The 15,933-nt window shown below is 43.1% G+C and overlaps 1 protein-coding gene across 4 annotated transcripts in view; it reads left to right on the top strand.

Moving 5' to 3' along the window:
- ppfibp1b (PPFIA binding protein 1b) overlaps positions 1-15,933 on the top strand; it is a 253,814-nt gene that overhangs the window by 120,120 nt on the left and 117,761 nt on the right. For all 4 annotated transcript variants that reach the window (XM_072267360.1, XM_072267357.1, XM_072267359.1 and 1 more), the window contains one exon: positions 4,453-4,545. In XM_072267360.1, the coding sequence (XP_072123461.1) occupies positions 4,453-4,545 (93 nt within the window). The remainder of the gene's footprint in view (positions 1-4,452; positions 4,546-15,933) is intronic.

The following is a 15,933-nucleotide window of genomic DNA, read 5'->3' as shown; positions in this document are numbered from 1 at the left end:
CCGATAGGGAAGCCAAGGGGTGTGCCACTCTCAGATCGCGGACCACCCAGGCCGGGCCGCCCCGCCCCTTAAGCTTTCCACCAATCGCTGTCTCTTTTCCTCATCCGAAACTGGCCACACCTCTAACAATTGGGATGTATTTTCAACCCAGGTATCATAGTCATCCTCCCCTTCCGGGGTGGGCTTGGCTCCCGAGAAAATTCTCAGCTTTGGGCGGTGCCCCTCAACCCTTCTCGCCAGGGAGGTAATGGCAGCCGTTAACTTGGCAGTCTCATCCCGCCCATGGGGGCCGGGCCTGGCCAAATCTTCCCACTCCACACCTCCACCCCTGGCTACTGGTACCTCCCTTGGGGCCTCATCTAGCTCCTCCTCCTTCGGCACCTCCTCACTTGCGTCCTCGGGGAGAGTGTGGAGACCCCACGGCCCCGCCTCCCCTGGGGCATGGCCTGTCGCTGGTAGTTCCAAAGTCATGACGTCGGCACTCGTCTGCACCAACATCCAGCTAGCCTCCAGTTCTTTCCCACCCCTTCTAGCTACAAGTTCTACCTGCCCGATACCTTTAATCAAACTCAACCCTCGCACCAGTACCTCTGCCGGAATGCGATAATCGACCCCGCTTACCACACACGCATGATTCACCGGTACCTCCTCCATTTCACACCAACTTACAATCTTATTTCGATCCATCTTCACACCGCTTACCACAACGACAAGTACAACTTTCCCGAAAAGTCCAAATCCAGGACGGTAGCCCCCACTTGTAACGTTCAGTTATATTGGCTCGTGTCTGTCTAGGGGAAATCCAGCCCAGCACCTGCCTCAACACTCCCCACAGGGTCGGTTGCCGCCCGAATCAATCACAAACATCAATCATCAGCCAGCACACCCAGTAAATTTTAACAAATACACTTTATAGATATTACTAATTCTATGACATTAATATACATTTGATACAGAGAGGAAAGTAATGAAAAAAAAAGGCGCCAACACTTATCAAAGTCCAAATTCTTTGCGTGCTACGTTGGAGCTCAATTCGACTTCAGAGGACCACCCGAATTCCGTCGACTCACGGCTCAGGACCACCCTGAGTGATCGACCGGAGCCTCTCCACACGTCCGCGGTCTTCCTTGTCTCTCCTCCGACCCCCCCCCCCCCCCCCCGGCCAAAACTCAGTCTACAGTCATATCATACAGCATGGTATCCGAAAACAAATTATGCATAACCACCCATTGGCTAATAGAACCCTGTTATCTCATTTTAAAGTAAAACAAACTGTTAGCGCAAACTCTCTTCAGCATTAAAGCGCAACAAAGCTGCATTCCCCAGATTACCATAACAAAGTCGCCATTTTAAATGTAACAAAAGAAAGACCCTGTACACCTTGAATTTAAATTTCTTTCCACAACTTGTTTTATTGAGAGCTCTTTCTCCTCTTTAATTTGCCCTGTGATCTACAGTCACTGATTTACCTAATAACAGAACTGAGGCGGCAGATGGAAAAGGTGGAAGTGGAGCTAGCATTATTCCAGGAAAAGAGGTCCCAGTTTGGGGATCAAGAGGTGACTGCATGACAGGGGATGCAGTGTTGCCATGCATGACATCTCTCATTGATCTGGATGGCTTAAGGCAGGAAAGTCTTTCAATCCAGCTATTACTGCTGCCTTTACCCTGTATCGTTAGACCAAGTGTCTTGTTTTGGCTCCTGACTTGTGAGCAGCTTGTTACTGATCAGTGGGAAGTGTTAAAAGTTGAAAATGGCTTTTTGACCACATTCACACACCATATAATTCACTGAGAATATTGCAGCTGCTGGAAAAACATAGTGATGTATAAAAATGGAAGTACACAGGACACCACGGTAGCATAGCGGTTAGCGAGACACTGTTACAGCTCAGACCATCAGAGTTCAATCCTGACGTCATCTGTAAAGAGTTTGCACGCCTCCCCCCCCACCTCCCCATGACCACATGGGTTTCCTTGGGGTGCTATATTTTTCTCCCACAGTTCAAAAGCTAGTAGGTTAAGTGGCCATTGTAAATTGCTCTGTGATTAAGTGAAGGTTAAATCGGTGGGTTGATGGCAGCACAGCTCACTGGGCCAGATGGGCTTGTTCTGTGCTGTTTCTCTAAATAAATAAAATGTTGGAAATATTTGGTGGGCCTGGAGAGACATGTTTTAGTCTGGTGACCTTTTAGAGATGGCTGACAGTTTCTCTGAACTTTATTTATTATGTATTCTGTCTAAGCCATGACGGAAAGCTATGAAATGTATTACTTTCTCTAGCTCTGTTTCTTGCCCATCTTCCCATTCCAAATCGAGCAAGAGTGAAATGTGTACCTTCCCCACTCTAACACCTTATTGACTCCCTTAACCTATTCTGAACGATATCACTCTTGTTTTAATTATCAGTCCACATGCCCTTCATTTTCCTGCATTCTAACAGGCCATCTCAATGATTTTTCTCAACACTGGATAGTTGGGCAGTGCCCTTTTGAAATTAGTGTGCTCAAAACAGCGTACAGCATTTTAAATTTAACTGAAGGATAAAATGACGAGTTTCAGTTAAGTGAAGTGACCTCTATATGGGATGACACTATAGTGTGGCGGTTAGCACAATCTCTTTACAGTGCTAACTGTAAAGATTGGGGTTTGATTCCTGCTGCTGTCTCTACGTTTTCTTCATGACCATGTAAGTTTCCTCTGGTTTCCTCTCTCATTTCATAAGACGTAAGACAAATTCCGAAGATATTCGGCTAGGGTTAGTGAATTGTGGGCATGCTATGTCGGCGCCAAAGACATGGTGACACTTGCAGGTTGCTCAGTACTATCCTCGATGATTTGAGGCAAACGACACTTTTCACTGTGTGTTTCAGTGTACATGAGACAAATAAAGTTAATCTTTATATTTGCCTTGTTTAATTCCAGAAAACTTTGAGAGTCATCTTGGTCAAATGCAATATGTTGAATTTGTATCTACTGTTGTTTGGCATTCTTTAAGAGTTGCTTTGATTGTATAGATCTGGCAGGAGTTTATCAATAAACTGTAGTTGGCATTCATGTTACAAGCTTACCAAACGTTGTGGAGCCTCCTGAGTAGCTATGTAATTGGATTAAAGGTCGGGGAGCAGTTCCAGCTCCTGCTTTCCCTTTTGTACTTGGTCTTTGCTAAATTTGGTATGCACCGGCACTTTTCTCATTTCTCCTTTTCACTATTAGTCCAGCTTTCTCCAGTAGATTCCTCTTGCTTTCCCCTTCTCCTCCTCTCCCAAAACCCTAACCCACATCATCACCTTCCCCTGAAGCTCCTGTGAAACCAGTGCAAGACAGTGGTAAACCTGAGAAGACCAGTGGGCAATGGTTGAGAGCAAGTCGAAGATGAGCAGCGTATGACCATTGAAAACCGTGGGGAGCGTTGTGGTTCCTTTGAGTTCCTAAAGTGGTGGAAGTGAGCAGTCCAATTGTACCATCACCTCACTATGGTGAAAAATAGTTGAGGAAGAGGCAGTGAAGGGATAGGGCAGGCACCAAGCAATGAGGGTGGAAAATAAAAATTAATCTTTCAGTTGAATAGATGCCAAATTGAGCTTGGCTGCCAACAGTATTAATGAGATGGAGCTGCATGGAGAGCTTTGTGGAGCAGTAACTAACGTCCATGTGATGTGTTCCTGTTGTGTCGGACATCTGAAGCATGAGTTGCTGCTTGTATTCTGAGATGGATTGAAAGAAACTTGTAAATGTCTGTACGTCAGGCATGCTTCCACTGTTCCATTGCTTAAACAGTTCGAAAATATTCATGGACACTGACTTTGCCAAGCTGTTTATCCATGCACGTGAAGTAAATAATGTTTGACTTTAATTAGAACCTCAAAGAATATAACATCAGTGTTTAATTTGATAAATTCCATCATTGGTTTAGAATGCATGCCTGCTGTGGTTAAAATGTGGGGAATGAGTATTTACATTTCTAAGCATGATTGTTTAGCAATTTGAACAGTTATATAATGTACAAAAGTATCTAAGCAGATCTGCAGCTTAATTTGATATGTGACATGGCTGTATGAAACCTACATATTTCTGCAGTTCATTTAATCTAATTCACAAATTCCAAGCTGCTTCTGTATGTTTCAGCTTGTCATTGGTTGATTCTAACTTGCTCAGAAAATGTCTCCCATACCCATCACGTTTGTATTATTTGCATTATGAAACTTTTTATGATGATGATTTACATTTGGGGCACCTGGTTGAATATAACTGGCAGGAGTTGATGAACATTTTTGAAAAGGAACTGGGAGTATTTTCACATTTCTGCATAGGCATTGGTTCCATATTGATAACTTTAATGATCATTGGAAATGTTTGAATATTACCACAATTTTCTCATAAATGTGTGCATCAGTCACGATGACTAATTGAGATCAGTCTCATCATGCTTTGAAATTGCATCTCCTTTAGGGGTTGTATCAAGAGGTTAATGATCTGAGGATGAAGGTGGTTGACATGGAAAATGAAAGAGTTCAGTTTGAAAAAAAGCTCAAGTCAACCAAGGTAAGGGTTTTTTTCTTTTTAAAGATACAGCATGTTAATAAGCCTGTACTATGTTTAATAGTTCAGTAATATTTGAGTGATACTGTAAATCTACTTGATTTGGTGTTTGTTTACATAATTCATTATGGGTTATGTATGAAATGCATGAATGGCCACCGTGTCATATTTGAACACCTCACTAAAGTAAAACGAGGCATACACGTTCTCCCAGCCTTCCATGTTTTTCTTTCCATTAGTTTTAGGAATTACAAAATGTAACACAGCCCTTCTGGCCTAATGAGCCTGTGCTGCCTATTACACCCATGTGACCAATTAACCTACTGACCGAATGTGGGAGGAAACCAGAGCACCTGGAGGAGACCCACACAGTTATTAGGAGAACATACAGATGGCTGTGGTTGCTGGCACTAACGGCTAGACTACCGTGCCGCCCTGAATTAAACGTTGCCTCCTTGATTACAAAACAAAATCAATGGTTAAAGCCTGATGGTTCTAACATGTGGAGAAAATCAGAAACTGCTGGGTTCACTTTCCAACATTTGTATCCTTTCATAGCTCCAGTTTAATCTGAGCTGTCCCCAGTGATTCTTTGTGTACTTCTGAATCAGATTTATTTTCACTGACTTAATAGTGTAAAATTATTTCAGAACTGGAATAACGAACGTGGAAATGATCCCTTTGGTCAACTGAATCTTTGCCAACCATTAACCACCCCTTCACATTAATGCTACATTCAGTTCTTTTAAACCCCCTATATTCCCATCAACTTCCCCACCAAGTGTTCTTCTATTCAGCTACATTCGGGGCAATTAACCTGCTAACACTCAATTCATTGGAATAGAAGAGGAGCCCAAAATGGTTTATTATCACATGTAACAAGAAAGCTTGCCTTGCACACTGTTCATTACACAGTGCATTGATGCACTACCAGGTAAAGCAATAACAGAATGCAGAGTAAGTGTAATGGTTAGAGAGAAAATGAAGTACAGATAAACAGTAAGATGCGAAGTCATGAGGGAGATGGTGAGGTCAGGAGTCCACCTTATCATTGTAGAAAGCATTCTCGCCTTAAAACGTCGGAATAGAAACTGTCTTTGAGTAGTGTTGTTGCCGATGAGCTAGACTCTGAAAACCTGCACTCGTTCCTCAATCACATTTTGTTTACTAGTGCACAGGGAGAACAGCCTACGGGTCCGATCACCACATTGTTCAGAAGTCTGAACAGAGGAATACTCATAGAATTGACTAGCAGTTGCTGATATTGGTCAAAATTCTTTCGTTCTCCCAAGATAAATGGTCATTCACAATACTGGCATTAAAAGTCAATAAAAGCTACAAGCTAACAACTGATGATACTTTTAAGTCAGTAAAGTAATTGTCTCTTGGCGTGTGTCTTACATTCTTCAATCACATCCTTGTCTCAGTATGCCAAATAGCTCTGGTCGCCTGCTGTGCAATGGGAGGCTGTGTGCTTCAAAGTCCTTTCTTGACTAGGCTAAGCTAACCTCGCCTAGACATGATCGTAACCCTTGCCTTGCTGCAACATCCACACATGGTGGAACATAGTTCCAGGCATTTGTATTTTCTGCCTGACAGAAGAGGGGAGAAGAGAGAAGAAATTGGCAGTCACAAAGAGCGTGCAAAGTCCACACAGACAGCACCTGAGGGCAAGATTAAACCTGTATTTCTGCTGGTGTTTGGCAGTGGCTCTACTTAATGCACCACTATACTCCCAAATTTTATCAGTCCAGCATGGAGTGTAGGGCACTCAAAGAAAGACATGGCTTCACACATAACCTTACTGTGTTGTTACAGAATCTGTTTTGCCTGTGCTTTGGGTTGTAGTGAGCTGTAGCAACTTTTGGTTCAAACAAACAGGATCTATATGCTTGCCTAGAGGCTGCTTTCTTAAACGTTAAATGTACTTGCATTTGAAGAGACTTGACAATCTCCAAACCTTCAGATCTTAAAGTGCTCCCCAAAGGTGGCTACACAGTTTAATGCTGTGGTTAAGAAAGCATGTGGCATGCTTGCCTTTATAAGTTGAAACCTTGAGTTCAAAAGTCAGGAAGTTGTGTTGCAGCTTTATAAAATTCTAGTTAGGCCAAATCTAGAGTATTGCATACAGTTTGGGTCACCTCATTATAGGAAGGATGTCAAGACCTTGGAGAGGGTGCAGAAGAGGTTTACCAGGATGCTGCCTGGATTTACAGAGAGGTTGGACAAACTTCTGTTGTTTTCTCTGGAGTGGTGAAAGCTGAAGGGAGATAGATTTGTGAGATTATGAAAGGCATATATTGAGTAAACAGTTAGTATCTTTTTCCCAGGATTGAAATGTCTAATACCAGATGGCATGCATTTAAGGTGAGAGGGGGTAGGTTCAAAGGAGATTTGAGGGGCAGGTGCCTGGAATGCACTGCCTGCGGTGGTGGTAGCGACTAATAAGAACATAAGAAGTAGGAGCAGGAGTAGGCCATCTGGCCCATCGAGCCTGCCCCGCCATTCAATAAGGTCATGGCTGATCTGTCCGTAAACTCGGCTCCATCCACCTGCCTTTTCTCCATAACTCTTAATTCCCCTACTATGTAAAAATCTATCTAACTGTATCTTAAATATATTTAGTGAAGAAGCCTCAACTGCTTCCTTGGGCAGAGAATTCCACAGATTCACCACTCTCTGGGGGGAAAACAGTTTCTTCTTATCTCTGTCTTAAATCTTCTCCCCTGAATCTTGAGGCAATGTCCCCTAGTTCTAGTCTCACCTACCAATGGAAACAACTTTCCTACTTCTATCTTATCTATTCCTTTCAAAATTTTGTATGTTTCTACAAGATCCCCACTCATTCTTCTGAATTCCAGAGAGTGTAGTCCCAGGCAACTCAATCTCTCCTCATAGGTTAACCCCTTCATCCCTGGAATCTGGTGAACCACCTCTGCACTGCCTCCAAAGTCAGTATATCCTTCCTCAAGTATGGAGACCAGAACTGCACCCAGTACTCCAGGTGCGGCCTCACCAGTAAGTACCCTGTATAGTTACAGCATGACCTCCCTGCTGTTGAATTCAATCCTTCTAGCAATGAAGGCCAACATTCCATTTGCTGCCTTAATAACCTGTTGGACCTGCAAGACAACTTTTTGGGATTCATGAACAAGCACCCTCAAGTCCCTCTGCACAACAGCATGCTGCAATATTTCACAATTTAAATAATAATCTGCTCTTCTATTATTCCTTCCAAAGTGGATGATCTCGCATTTACCAACATTGTATTCCATCTGCCAGACCTTGGCCCACTCACTTAACCTATCTATATCCCTCTGCAGGCTCTCCACATTCTCTGTACAATTTGCTTTTCCACTCAGTTTAGTGTCATCAGCAAATTTTGCTATACCGCACTCAGTCCCCGCTTCCAAATCATCGATGTAAATTGTAAACAGCTGTGGGCCCAGCACCGACCCCTGTAGCACCCCACTCACCACTGACTGCCAACTGGAGAAACACCCATTTATACCAACTCTCTGCCTTCTATTAGTTAACTAATCAACTATCCATGCCAATACACTTCTGTAAACTTAAATTCGCCAGACCAAATTACCATAGCACAAAAAGATCGTTACTTATCTTTTCACTGGTTTATTTCTTCGAGCTCAGCCAGTGAGGGAACTTGGTCCCGACATCGGGGGGTGGGGGAGAAGCGTTCTCATCCCTCTGGCAGTTCAAACAAGTTCACTGCTTGACTTCCAGAATTGTTACAATTTATAAGACCACAGATACAAAAGAATAATCACTTCGATAGACACTCCAGCTGCTCAAATAGAGCAAAACTTCTTAACTTGGATAAGAGACTCCGCCAAATTTAAGCTTTATTTAAGAAAAGAATGTCCATCAGCAACCGCCTTTTGTCGAAACCAAAAGGTGTGAAAAATCAGGAGACGTCTTTTGTGGATCTTTGTGAGCTTTAATCCTTATCTCGCTCCAAAGAAGCAACTGTGAGACATCATCTTAAACATGATGTAGCCATTTACGAACCAGAATACACAGACACAGTCGGTACTCAACCTTAACCCATTATTGACAGGAATTTGAGAATTCCCCCAATTCCCTTAAAACTTTATCACTTCCTCTGACTCCATGCATCTGTATCTTATTTATAAGTCTCTTGTGTGGCACCTTATCGAATGCCTTCTGGAAATCCAAGTATATGACATCCACCTGTTCCCCTCTATCCACTGCACTCATTATGTCCTCAGAGAACTCCAGTAAGTTCGTCAAACAGGACCTGCCCTTTCCGAATCCATGCTGCATCTGTCTAATGGAACCACTCCTTTCTAAATGTTTTGCTATTTCTTCCTTAATGACAGCTTCAAGCATTTTCCCGACTACAGATGTTAAGCCAACTGGCCTATAGTTGCCTGTCTTTTGCCGACATACTTTTTTAAAAAGTGACGTGACATTTGCTGTCTTCCAATCTGCCGGGGCCTGCCCAGAGTCTAGAGAATTTTGGTAAATGATTACCAACGCGTCTATTATAACCTCTGCCAATTCCATCAGCACCCTGGGATGCATCCCATCAGGACCAGGGGACTTGTCTACCTTCAGGCCCTCTAGTTTGCTCATCACTATCTCTTTACTGACAGTGATTTTTATCGAGGTCCTTGCCTCCCATTTCGTCCATAACATCATTCTTTGGCAAATTAGACGTGTCCTCCACCGTGAAGACTGACATAAAACAGTCGTCCAATGCCTCAGCCATTTCCTTATCACCCAATATCAATTTTCCCTTCACGTCTTCCAAGGGACCTATGTTGACTTTAGCCACCCTCTTCATATATATATATATATATATATATATTCATAAAATGTTTTGCTATCTGTTTTTATATTTTGTGCTACTTTACTTTCATACTCTGTCTTCCCTTTCCTTATTTCTTGTTTAGTTGTTCTTTGTTGCTTTTTAAAGTTTTCCCAATCCTCCAGGCTCCCACTACTCTTTGCAACTTTGTACACATGAGCTTTTAATTTGATACTATCTTTTATTTCCTTAGTTATCCAAGGCTGGTTCTCCTCACACTTAATGTCCTTACTTTTGACTAGAATATACTTTTGTTGAGCACTGTGAAAAATCTCTTTGAATGTATTCCACTGTTCCTCAACTGTCCTACCAAATAGCCTGTGCTCTGAATCCACATTAGCCACATCCTGCTTCATCCTGTTGGAATCTCCCTTGTTCAAGCATAATACACTAGTTTTAGATCTAACTATTCTCATCCTCCATCTGTACGCGAAATTCAATCATACTATGATTACTCTTTCCAAGAGGATCCCTAACTTACAAGATCGTTAATCTTACCTGTCTCATTGCACAGGACTAGATCTAAGATAGCATTTTCCCTTGTAGATTCACTAACATGCTGCTCAAGAAAGCCATCACGGATGCATTCTATGAAGTCCTCCTCAAGACTTCTACTTTGCCAAGACTCCTCCTCCTAATTTTTATTAGGTGGCCTATAGACAACTCCCAGCAGTGATTTTTTTTTTCCCTTTACCATTGTTAATCTCTACCCTGATGGACTCAATATTCTGCTCCGTAGATCTTATATCGTCTCTCACAATCGCCCTGATCTCATTCTCAATTAAGAACGCCACCCCACCTCCTTTACCTTCCTGCCTATCCTTCTGTGTTACCTGATGCCCTTGGATATTTAATTGCCAGTCATCTCCACCTTGCAACCAGGTTTCTGTAATGGCCACTAAATCATGTGCCTTGGTACTGATCTGTGCCACAAGTTCACTAACCTTGTTTCTAATACTATAATATATTAGAGGCCTTTAAGAGACGTTTAGATGGGCACTTGAATGTGAGGGAAATGGAAGGATGTGGACATTGTGTAGGCAGAAGAAATTAGCTGGCCATTTGATTATTAATTTAATTGGCTTGGCATAATATTGTGGGTCGAAGGGCCTGTTCCTATGCGTACTGTTCTGTGTTAGCATGGATTGCATGACAGTTTAGCAGTTGTAGAGCTATGTTTATATTTAGCTCTAAATTGCCTGTGTCCTGAAGAAGGGCCTCAGCCAAAACACTGACTGTTTATTCATTTCTATAGATGCTGCCTGACCTGAGTTCCTCTAGCATTTTTTGTGTGTTGCTCTTAATTGTTCAGTCTGTTGTTGCAATGTGCTGAAGTAATCCAAAGCAAGGCCACAGACCCGAACATGTTTGGAATTGATAGATAAAAAGGAATTCCAGGGTTGCCTCTTCCCTTGTCTTCACTAATTTATTCCAACTTTTAAATGGGAAAATTTTCCTAATGTATCTTCCTTTACCACCACCACAGCAGCACGTTCCACACACCTACCACTCTGTAGAACAACCTACCTCTGACATTCCCCCTATACTTTCCTCCATTCACCTTAAAATTAGCTCCCTTGAATTAGTCATTTCTGCCCTGGGGAAAAAGTCTCTGGTTATCCACTCTATGCCTCTTATTGTCTTACCCTCGTAATTTTTTTGTTTGTTTTCAGTAGAATACAGTGAATATAGATTCTCTGCATCACAGCTTGTGAATTTATTTTTATTTAAAGATGAAGCACAGAATCGTCCTTCCGAGTTGCACCACCCAACAACCCCTCACAGCCCCCATTTAACCCTAATCTAATGACTGGACAATTTACAATGACCAATTAACCTACCCAGTACGACCTTGGACTGCGGGTGGAAACCGGGGGACCAGGAGAAAACCCATACGTTCCACAAGCAGCACGTACAGAGGCTCCTTACGGGGGATATTGAGATTGATCTCCAAACTCCCAGCGCCTAAGCTGTGGCACTCAAAATTTAGAATTATGGTGACGAAATGTATCCTGCTGTATTACCCATGTGCTGGCCCCATTGTGTTAGTTCAAGTCACAGTGGGCTTTGAACTTGGCTTTGTTGGTGTCTAATGCCACCCATTGTCAGCAGGTACCAAATCAAAACTGTGAGAAGCACCGATGCTCCAAACTTCCTTTTTCCAGTCTTTTCTATCTCAGACCTAGAACTTAGAACAGTATAGCACAGGAACAGGCACTTCAGCCCACAATAAGACCCCAAGATACAGGAAAAGTAGGCCATTCAGTCCATCGAGTCTGCTCCGCCATTCATCATGGGCTGATCCAATTCTTCCAGTCATCCCCACTCCTCTGCCTTCTCCCCATACCCTTTGATGCCCTGGCTGATCAAGAACCTATCAATTTCTGCCTTAAATGCACCAATGACTTGGCCTCCACAGCCGCTTGTGGCAATGAATTCCACAGATTTACTCCCTCTGACTAAAGTAATTTCTCCGCATCTGTTATAAATGGACATTCTTCCATTCTGAAGTCATGCCCTCTTGTCCTAGAATCCCCTACCATGGGAAATAACTTTGCCAATCTAATCTGTTCAGGCCTTTTAACATTAGGAATGTTTCTACGAGATCCCCCCTCATTCTGCTGCACTCCAGGGAATACAGCCTGAGCTGACAGACGTTTCTCATATGGTAACCCTTTCATTCCTGGAATCATTCTTGTGAATCTTCTCTGAACCTTCTCCAGTGTCAGTATATCCTTTCTAAAATAAGGAGCCCAATACTGCACACAATATTCCAAGTGTGGTCTGATGGGTGCCTTACAGAGCCTCAACATCACATCCCTGCTCTTACATTCTATACCTCTAGAAATGAATGCCAACATTGCATTCGCCTTCTGGATCACCAGCTCAACCGGAAGGTTAACCTTTAAGGTATCCTGCACAAGGACTCCCAAGTCCCCTTGCATCTTTGCATTTTGAATTCTCTCCCCATCTAAATAATAGTCTGCCCGTTTATTTCTTCCACCATACACCATACATGACCATACACTTTCCAACATTGTATTTCATTTGCCACTTTGCCCATTCCCCTGAACTAACTAAGTCTCTCTGCACGCCCTCTGTTTCATCAGCACTATCAGCTCCCCCACCTATCTTTGTATTATTGGCAAATTTAGCCACAAATCCATTAATACTGTAGTCCAAATCATTGACATACATTGTAAAAAGCAACAGTCCCAACACTGACCCGTTCAACTCCACTGGTAACTGGCAACCAGCCAGAATAGGATTCCTTTATTCCCACTCTGTTCCACCCATACTAGTAACTCTCCTGTAATTCCATGGGCTCTTATCTTGCTAAGCAGTCTCATGTGCTGCACCTTGTCAAAGGCCTTCTGAAAATCCAAGTAAACTACATCTACTGACTCTCCTTTGTCTACCCTGCTTGTAATTTCCTCAAAATCCGCAGTAGGTTTGTCAAGCAGAATTTTCCTTTCAGGAAACCATGCTGGCTTTGACCTATCTTGTCATGTGCCTCCTGGTACTCCGTAACCTCACCCCTAACTATCGATTCCCAACAACTTCCCAACCACTGATATCAGTCTAACAGGTCTATAGCTTCCTTTTAACTGCCTCCCACCCTTTTTAAATATTGGAGTAATGTTTCCGGTACAAGGCCAGAGTCTATCGATTCTTGAAGAAGCATTGTTAATGCCTCTGCAGTCTCTCAAGCTACTTGCTTCAGAACCTGAGGGTGCATTCCATCATGTCCAGGAGATTTATCCACCCTCAGACCATTAAGCTTCCAGAGCACCTTCTCAGTCATAATTTTCACTGCACAAACTTCACTTTCCTGACACTGTTGAATGTTCAGTATACAGCAGATGTCTTCCACTGTGGAGACTGATGCAAAATATGCATTCAGTTCCTCTGCCATCGTTGCGTCTCTCATTACAGTATCTCCAGTGTCATTTTCTATTGGTCCTATATATACCCTCAACTCTCTTTTACCCTTTATATACTTAAAAGAGCTTTTAGTACCTTTTATATTAGTCGCCAGCTTCCTTTCATAATTCATCTTATCCTTCCTAATGATGTTCTTAGTTTCCTCTTGCAAGTTTTTAAAAGATTCCCAATCCTCTATCTTCCCAATAGCTTTGGCTTCCTTGTAATGCCCTCTGTTTTGCTTTTACTTTGGCTCTGACTTCACTTGTCAGCCACGGTAGTGTCATTCTTCCATTGGAAAATTTCTTCTTATTTGGAATATATCTGTCTTGCACTTTCCTCCTGTTTTTTTTTTTTTTTTTTTTTTTTTTTTTTTTTTTTTGCAGAAACTCCAGCCATTGCTGCTCTGCTGTCCTTCCTGCTCGTGTCTCTTTCCAGTCAACCTTGGCCAGTTCCCCCCCTCCTGCCATTGTAATTTCCTTTATTCCACTGAAATGCATTGGAATTTAGTTTCTCCTCATCAGATTTCAAAGTGAACTTGATCATATTGTGATCACTGTTCCCTAAGGGTTCCTTAACCTTAAGCTCTCTTATCACCTCTGGATCATTTCACAACACAGTCCAGTACAGCCAATTCTGTAGTGGGCTTAACAATAAACTGTTCTAAAAAGCCATCCCTCAGACATTCTACAAGTTCTCTCTCTCTGTCTCTTTCTCTCTCTCAAGGTCCAGTACTAGCCTGGTTTTTCCAATCCACTTTCATGTTAAAATCCCCAACGATTATCATGACATTGCCCTTTTGACATGCCTTTTCTATCTCCAGCTGTAATTTGTAATCCATATCACGGCTGTTGTTTGGAGGTGATACAACTGCCATTAGGGTCCTTTTACCCTTGCCATTTCTTAACTCAACCCGTTGAGACGCTACACCTTCCAATCTTATGTCATCTCTTTCTAATGATTTAATATTATTTCTTATACACAGGGCCACACCACCCCCTCTGCCTATCTCTCCGATGCACTGTATATCCTTGGATGTTCAGCTCCCAATGGCTAAAGGATGGCTGCCAAGTTTCAGAGATGACCACAACGTCATACTTGCCAATCTGTGGCTGAATTTCAAGATTGTCAGTTTTATTTCTTATGCTGCGTGCATTTAAATATAACACTTTCAGTCCAGTATTTGTTGCTTTCTCTTTTAGCTGCACCACACCTCCATTGCCCTGCAACTCATCCCACTGGCACTGATGCTGCCTCATCTCCTGCATGTCCTTTCTATTATCTCTGTTGCACACTATCTTTGGTTTATTTCTGTTTTCCCCTTCCTCAGCCCTATCACTCTGGTTCCCATCCCCCTGCCAAATTAGTTTAACCCTCCCGAACAGCGCTATTAAGCCTGCCTGCTAGGGTATTGGACCCCTTTGGGTTCAGATGTAACCCGTTCTCTTTGTACAGGTTGGTACCTCCCCCAGAAGAGGGCCCAATGATCCAGGAACCCGAAGCCCTGCCCCCTACACCAGTCTCTCAGCCATGCATTAATATGCCTGATCATGCTATTCTTGTGCTCGTTAGCACATGGCACAGGCAGCAATCCTGAGATTACTACCCTGGAGGTTCTGCTTTTCAGCTTCCTACACAACTCCCTGAAACCTCTCTTCAGGACCTCCTCCCTTTTTCTGCGCATGTCATTGGTACCAACATGTACCAAGACTAATGGCTGTTCACCTTCTGCCTTCAGAATACTCTGCACTCGATCCGAGACAGCCGGTACCCTGGCACCTGGGAGGCAACACGCCATGTGGGTATGTCTATCATGCTGACAGAACCTCCTGTTTATTCCCCTCACAATAGAATTCCCTATGACTACTGCATTCCTCATCTTCTCTCCCTTCTGCACCACGGAACCACAGCACGATACAGGCCCATCGGCCCACAAAGCTGTGCTGAACATGTCCTTACCTGAGAAATTACCTAGGCTTACCCATAGCCCTCTATTTTTCTGAGCTCCATATACCTGTCCAGGAGTCTCTTAAAAGATCCTATCGTATCCGCCTCCACCACTGTCACCGGCAGCCCATTTCACACACTCACCACTCTCTGCGTTTTTAAAAAACATCTGACATCTCCTCTGTACCTACTTCCAAGCACCTTAAAACTGTGCGCTCTGGTGCTAGCCATTTCAGCCCTGGGAAAAAGCCTCTGACTATCCACATGATCAATACCTCTCATAATCTTATTCACCTTTCAGGTCACCTCTCATCCTCCGTTGCTCCAAGGAAAAAATGCTGAGCTCACTCAACCTATTCTCATAAGGCATGCTCCCCAATCCAGGCAACATCCTTGTAAACCTCCTCTGCACTCTTTCTATGGTTTCCACATCCTTCCTATAGTGAGGCAACCAGAACTGAGCACAGTACTCCAAGTGGGGTCTGACCAGGGTCCTATATAGCTGCAATATTACCTCTTGGCTCCTAAACTCAATCCCACGATTGATGAAGGCCAATGTACCGTATCCTTTCTTAATCACAGAGTCAAGCTGCGCAGCAGTTTTGAGTGTCCTATGGACTCGGACCCCAAGATCCCTCTGATTCTCCACACTGCCAAGAGTCTGACCA

Source organism: Mobula birostris, chromosome 9 (assembly GCF_030028105.1).
Source record: "Mobula birostris isolate sMobBir1 chromosome 9, sMobBir1.hap1, whole genome shotgun sequence".
Lineage (NCBI taxonomy): Eukaryota > Metazoa > Chordata > Chondrichthyes > Myliobatiformes > Myliobatidae > Mobula > Mobula birostris.
The sequence above is the reverse complement of the archived record's forward strand: the minus strand, read 5'-3'. Positions and strand labels throughout refer to the sequence as shown.